Source organism: Montipora foliosa, chromosome 2 (assembly GCF_036669935.1).
Source record: "Montipora foliosa isolate CH-2021 chromosome 2, ASM3666993v2, whole genome shotgun sequence".
NCBI lineage: Eukaryota > Metazoa > Cnidaria > Anthozoa > Scleractinia > Acroporidae > Montipora > Montipora foliosa.
This window is the reverse complement of record NC_090870.1, coordinates 39,379,778-39,387,277: the sequence shown is the minus strand read 5'-3', so window position 1 is coordinate 39,387,277 and position 7,500 is coordinate 39,379,778. Positions and strand designations below refer to the sequence as shown.

General features: G+C 38.4%; 1 protein-coding gene across 1 annotated transcript in view; it reads right to left on the bottom strand.

Moving 5' to 3' along the window:
• LOC137993051 (prolow-density lipoprotein receptor-related protein 1-like) overlaps window positions 1-7,500 on the bottom strand; it is an 81,216-nt gene that overhangs the window by 35,807 nt on the left and 37,909 nt on the right. Inside the window, exons 27-32 of the mRNA XM_068838705.1 lie at window positions 6,679-6,863; window positions 4,575-4,996; window positions 2,732-2,869; window positions 2,155-2,187; window positions 1,450-1,791; window positions 875-904 (exon numbers count right to left, since the gene is read on the bottom strand). Of these exons, the coding sequence (XP_068694806.1) occupies window positions 875-904; window positions 1,450-1,791; window positions 2,155-2,187; window positions 2,732-2,869; window positions 4,575-4,996; window positions 6,679-6,863 (1,150 nt within the window). The remainder of the gene's footprint in view (window positions 1-874; window positions 905-1,449; window positions 1,792-2,154; window positions 2,188-2,731; window positions 2,870-4,574; window positions 4,997-6,678; window positions 6,864-7,500) is intronic.

Sequence of the window (7,500 nt, the reverse complement as noted above, 5' to 3'; positions counted from 1 at the left end):
TGGAATAATTGTTAACTATTCGCGCCCGCAAATTTTGTAATCTTTGCAGGAACAAATGAGTTAAAATCATATGTTTGTGCTATATTATCTCCCTGTTTTAGTACATATTAAAACAACTATTCACTCCAGTGTCGGTGGCTGGCATTGGCTATTTACCTCGCGGCTCGGTAAATATCCACTTCTAGCCACCGACACTGAGGTGAATAGTTGCCAATTACTCGTTGCATAGGTTTTTGTCACTATCTCAGTAGTTTTTTCTATGAAATATGAACATGTTGAAACCACTGAAACACATCTAAACTGGCGAGAAAGCTCCATGGCTAGGTCTTTGTATCAATCGACTTGTTTTCTTTATATTTCTCTCAAACAGTCTCATTCCAAGAAACAACGTTGTCCGTTATTGAGATGATTTCTGCTGTTTTGTCGACCCAAATGTTGACTGGGCGATATTGGTTAGTAACATGATCGGTGAATATGTTACAGGTCCCCCAAACGTTTGCAGTAACTATTCTCGTACTCGTTTTGGTGCTGCCATTGGTACTTAGACCTTTGCACAGAGCACCCAAAGGATCTGGCGCGTAACTGGATTGTGGCTCTCTAAGTAATCACTGTAGGCCGAGAAATCACAGCCACAGTCTCATTACCAACTCATCGTCTTTTCTTTGGTCCCACATTGCCTGCATTTAGGAGAATCACAAGTGTGTGATGGACTTTAGCTTTAATCTTTCATGTGCACAGTGTTTGATCTTGCATGGAGGGTTATTATTATTATCTTTATTATTATTATTATTATTATTATTATTATTATTATTATTATTATTATTATTATTATTATTATTATTATTATTATAAGGGAACGGGGGTTTGAACTTGCCTGGATGAGGTCCTGGGGCTAATGTTGGACCTATAAACAAAAAACCAAGATAGATCAGGATTTAGAAGAATTGTTTTCTGTTTTGTTTATTCAGCGCTCGTCCTTAGTTTAGTTTATGTAATTTGGGGTGGTCTTAGAGACAGTCAGTGATTTTCAAATTGGTATGGCTTGTTTTAGCTTGTTTGATTGAATCATCATGAGAACACTGATCATCCTTTTCTACGAATCTAGACTCTACTAAAGTTAACTATAACATATCATGCGCATATCATGTTTGAAGAGGATACCCTCATATCGTTTTTTCCTGTCTGCTTTTTGAGTGGAGTTTTGTTTTCTGTCCATGGTACGACTAATTTATCTAAATAAATAAAAACCAAATAAAAAAACCAAATAAAAACGAAATAAAAACGGAGAGGATAAAGGAAATGGGACTACATATACATCCAGGGATAATATTAAGATTATTTCGTTATTTCGTTGATGCTGCCTATCATCACAATTTTACCCTAAGAAAAACACATGCGATTGTAGTGGAGATCAACTTGCTGTTACACTGATTATGACCAACGCTTTACCTTCCGTGGGTGGTATCGAACCGTTGTAGCAAATAACTCCAGCGTCCTCATAATGACTGCAATCATGCATATCCCACCCACGGTATCTGCAAGCCGCAATGCTTTCTTCATCACCACGACACTTAACATTGTCCAGCCAAATTGGGTACGAAGCATTTCCTTTTCCAAAATATGCTAGTCTGACAGCGTATTGCGCTCCGGTGAAATTCAGCATCCTGCATACAACTGTAGCTTCCCTGAATCCCCAGTGATCGTCACAGACCGTTCCCCACTGCCCTTGGTGATATATTTCAACGCGGCCTTCATTAGACGAGTTGGAACCTCTAAGACGCACCATGATATCTGGAAGAAGGGAATTTTTAATTATGCATTACCTCAATACCGTTAAGTCACGCATAAGTATTCTGGGTTTTCCGAGTTTCATTTACATGACCTCATCATTCCCTGTAACCTTTATACAAATCTGAGGAGATTCTTATACACCTCTGACTGTCTTTTAATAAAATTTTCCCAGAAAAAAAAATTGTTACTGACAACATTGATAAGCTCTTTTAATTAGATCTTAATCTCTTTCATACGTTTCATACATCTAATATGAGATGGCGGATCACTGCAGTGAAATGAGTCACATAATTCATATGCGAATTGACTCTGCAAATCTACTACTGCTTCACAATGTTATTCTTCAATTTATGACCGGCTCACCTGGTACTGGAGGAGGCGGAGTCGGTTGGGTCACTGCAGATAAAAATAACACAGAGGAAAGAAAACTGAAATAAAGCAGTGGCAACAGGATGACTCAGAGCAACCAAAAAAAGATGATCATTCAATCATACTACAATAGCTTTCTAAGACAACAAGTACACACTTTAATTCAGTACATTTGAGCCCTAATAAATAAGACCCCTAATAACAAATGCAGCCCTCATATCAAATAGTCTCGGCCGCGGAGAAAACGCGTCCCCTTTTACGAGCCAATTTGACGGTTATAACGGCGAGCAACACAACATATATAGAAAATGATCACAAGTTGTAATCGTTGCACCCTCTTTGGCTCAATGGTGATGGATTTTCTGGTGATGTCAAATTGCCATTTGATTTGATAATTAATTCTTGCCGGGCAATACACCTACGTGACACAAATGCTGGAAGTGTATGCATACAATTTGCAATTAAAGACGTCTTCCCATAGAGACTAGGAAAACGCATGTAAGCTTCCCTTAGAGACTGGCTGAAAAGTAATCTTTCATACATACATTTCAAGTATAAATTTATGTTTTACCAGCACTGCATGTCCTTTGATCATTCAGCAATAATGCACCATTGGGGCATGCGCACTTGAATTCGCCATTTGGAGCCAGAAGGCAAAGATGACTGCAGCCACCGTTGTTTATAAGACATGCGTGTACACTTCCGTATTCTAAAGCATGGAAAAAAGATTGATGCTTTACTTTTCCTGTTGTAAACATTACCAGCAACAGATGGTATGCTTCCAAGGTTTGAATTTCAGGTTTATTCTATTTTCAGAACAAATGCCCTGCAAGCAGAGTCTCTTTCGATCTTCCTACGTAAGTCGGGAAGAGGAAACAAAAGACTCAGCCGGCCGCTTCCACATTTCGTATTGAGCTGCGTTAAGAATTCAAATGTATTCGCTGTCAGTCACGCGTGACCACTAACGACAAAACCACAAAACAAAAACAAACAGTCGGGATATTATCGAACGACTCTGACAAACACACGACAACCAAGGAATCATTCAGTGGAAACTCTAGACAGTTCATACTTTTAATTAAATTGCCATTTCATTTTTCACTGAAAATTTTATAGGTTTCTGGCAGACTACAAAGGAAATACTCATGGAAATTTAGACACTGAAAAATTGCTGGTTTTCACTCACGTGATCAACAGCCATGTTTTTCAACGAAAACAAAAGGAAGCGTTTGCATAATAATAGAGTTAAATTCCCCGAGGATTTGGTCGGGGCACCAACATGGCCGCCTTTTCTTTGTTTTGGGCACCAACATGGCGGTCGTGACGTCATGTGAAAACCGAGAATTGCCACAAGGTTGTAAATTTCAAAATTGATGGTGCATGGCGAAACTGGACTGACTCATCCATTTCTTTGGATAAGCGGCAAATCAAAGAATGTGAAGGCGGCCGACAGAGTTTTCTTTCCTCTTCCCGACTTATATAGGAAGATCGAAAGAGACTCTGCTTGCAGCTTACAGAACATATGCTGGCCAGGGAAACTGGAAAGGTTAGTAGATATCAATATAAGTACATTTGGTGGACACAAAGATAAGAAAACAAAATGATGGTTTAAGGGTTTAAGCCGGCCTCACTTGTATGAATCGGTACTAGGCATCACTAAACAGAGAATGCAGTAATTGCATAGAAGCAGAATTTCAGTTTTTTCACTGTGCATGAAATGGTAACACAAGAGCATGCTTTAAATGGAACCTCCATTTCAAAAAAAGAATATCTTTCAATCACAGGAAATATCCGTCACAGTCAAGTCAGCCTAAAGTTAGTTTTCAAAGAAAGTGTTTGTATCCGAAATAAATGTTTTAGAATGGCTTATTTTTGTTTTCACATTTTGCGGACGCCGCCATCTTGCCGAATAATTGTGATGTGTTACGGTTTCCCTATTGTTATTAGACAAAAGCTCTTTGTTTCAGAACAATTGTACAACCGTAACACGTCACAGTTATCCAAGATGGCTGCGCCCGTGAAATTTGAAAGTGTAAAATGAGTGATTTTAAAATTCAATTTTTTGATATAAACACTGTTTTAAAAACTAGTTTCGAAGAAATTTGTTTGTAAACATAACTTCCTTCGGTTTAAACTTATTCTGTCGTAAGAGTTGATGTTCCCTTGAAAGAGTGAGGAAGAACTCATGAGATGTCTTGCATCCATGGGATCAACCCTTTGACGTAGGCTATTGATAAAAAAGAAAAAAAAAAAGGCCGGACGGTCGAAAAGAATAAACCTTAAAAAAGGCATGAAACACAGCTATTAGAAGATCACATTTTAGTACACAATGTTTCAATACGAAATCTTCCGTCACTAATATTATAAATTTACACTCAGTTTTCGCGATCTTTCATTGCGTATACTAAAATTACCAATTGGTTGTCTTGACTCGTGAGCAACTACTGCCCCCGTTAAAAAGCCATCAGTGAGATGGCCAAAATTGAACATCAACAGAGGCCGTGTTTTGTTGATCCACTGAATACTTTGGCTGTTCCAGTCAACCCAATAAAGATTGTCACCATATAAGGCAAGATCAGCAGGAAAGATGTTCTCGCCAATGAAGTGTATAGTGTCAACGTTAGTTCCATTTAAGTCTGCAGTATCGATGTAGTTATCATATGCATCCATCCAATATATGCGTTCGGCTTCATAGTCGATGACCACACTGATGGGGGTGAACACATAGTACCAACTATAGCCCAAGGGAAAGAAATTTTCTTCGCGATTTTCGCCAGTTAAATCGGCTCGCTCTATTTTTGGATCTATTAACCCCCAGTCAGTCCAGAACATGTACCTTGAAATAAGAAACAAAGGAGGTTGAAAACATTAGTAAAAAAATGTTTAACAAATCGGTAGCATAAATCTTCTTCCACATCTAGCCAAAGGAATGAGTAGGAAAAGGATTAATTGAAATTAATGAATAAGTGAGTGAGTGAGTGAGTGAGTGAGGGAATGAATGAACAAATGAATGAATTTAATGATAAATAATGATCAGATAAATTGTATAGGATAGTAGTTAGATGAATATCAGTAATTTAATTTACCTCCATTCTGGTTATGCGTGACCTACGTATGGGTTCTGTCATGAACACTTCTTCATTTGCCATCGTTTTTTTTTTGGAATATTAACTTGATGCAGGAAATAGTGGTATTAACGTTACAGACTTGGATTTCACATAGCGAATTTATCATTTACGTACTAGCCTTCTTATTCGCCCTTCGTATTGGTAGTAAAGGATGATAATCAACTTTAAATTAAGGTGGCTCAAACCAGTTTCAACACTTACAAGAGACCTTGTTATTATAAGGATTGGCCCTACAACACTTTAGCACGTAATTATTGCTGAAGAAGATGCAGGCATTTTTGTGACGTAACAAGTTACCATGGTGACAGGAAAGCCTTGCAAAAACACCCTATATTTTGGCTCTAGTTGCTCATATCTGAAAAACGAACCAGGTGATCCCCAATTTTTTATCGCAAAAGTGATCCACAGGCCAAGATGAAAGTCTCTGCAAAGTGTAAAAGAATTCTGTGGAGCGGATTCAGAGCAACCTTAAATTTTCCATTATTAAAGGTGGCTCTAAATCTTTTTCACATAATTTTCCTTAAAGTTTGCAGAAAGTTTCATTCTCGCATTCTGAGTACATTTCAGAAATACAAAGTGGGGGTCACAGAGTTCGTTTTTGAGATATGAGCAGCTAAAGCCAAAATATGGGGTGTTTTGCAGGGCGTTCCCGTTGCCTCGGTAACTTTTAAAATCACGAAAATGACAGAATCTTTTTCAGCAATAATTGGTGCTTTTTATGGTACCATAACATTGCTGTTAAGTGATAGTGTTGTAGTGCCAATCCTTCTAATAAGAACATTTCTTTCAAGTGCTGAAACTGGTTTGAGCCACCTTAATCTTTGGCTCCTGGTCACTTGTAAGAAATAAAAAATGGGGGTCACCGAGTTCGTTTTTGAGATATAAGCGCATAAACACAAAATATAGGCCGTTTTTTGATGCTTGTCTTGTTACAATGGTAATTTTTACGTCACATTAATATGTGCACCTTGTTAAGAAATTATTGGTGTTTAATATGGTACCATAACATTGCGGATAAAAGAAATAATGTTGTTGAGTTAATTCTTCCGAATAAGGCATTCCCTCCAAATTCGTGAAACCGGTTTGAGCCACCTTAAGTATCATCTGTAATTAGCGTTGATGCACTAATTGAGGACCCTGGTACAGGAATGAAATGAAGGCAAACAAATAATATCAAATCATCATTGCTTTTTCAGGAGAAGGGGGACACCCGGAGTACCAGGAGAAAAACCTCTCGAAGCAGCGTAGAGAACCAACAAACTCAACCCACATGTGATGCCAAGTCTGGCAATGGAACCCAGGCCACAATGGCCGCTACGCCATATCTGCTTCCCTTATGAGAGGGCAGTAAATTGGTAGATAATTGGTGATAAAAGATAATATAACTTACCCGGACTTTGGATCCACCGCAATTCCACGTGGGTTGTATATGTTTGTATAAAACAATGTCTTTCTGTAGCTTCCGTCAGCATTCGCCACTTCGAGTCTTTCATAAATGTAATCCGTGAAGTAGATCTTGCGAGTTACCCACTCGTAGGCCAATCCGTCCACTTGACCAAGGTCATCGACGATTACCTGTGGGAATGAGGATGATTGAGTAACTGACACCTTTCGTGCCTTTTTTTGTTTCTAAGAATACAAATGTTATAATTATCTGCATCTCAATAGATTAAAATTGAATCGGAGTCATCTTCATACATTAATTGGAATCGTAGTAACTGTCTTAATTTAGCAGAAAATCCATTGAATTACGAGCATGATTTGTTTTGTCCATAAAACACAATGCTTCCGGAAGGTATTACTAGTTCAAAAAGGAATACTGGAATAACGTTTGATGATCAAGTAGGAACACGACTATGAGAAGAGACAACACGTCAGTAACCTTGAAGCTATTTACTCTGATACCAAAGAAGGTCACTTGAAAGATGCTGATTGATTTTTGAGAGAAGGCAATTAGCTTATGCTTTGTGTTAGGTTTGAGTAAAAAGCTCCTGAATCAAGCGTGACGCATGAAGCAGCTAGAGCACTCTGATGGTCACCGTTGGCGGTTAGTCTCAAAGTTTGATGCACAAGGTGCATCTCTCTCCCTCGACTGTCTGATGCCGGCTCACCTTGGGTCGTCATCTGTGTTTCTACCTTTGAAGCCTTTCCCGAAACAAAGAAAACGCTTTGATTGTTTTTGCGAGTGTTTATATCAAAACACCCGGTTATA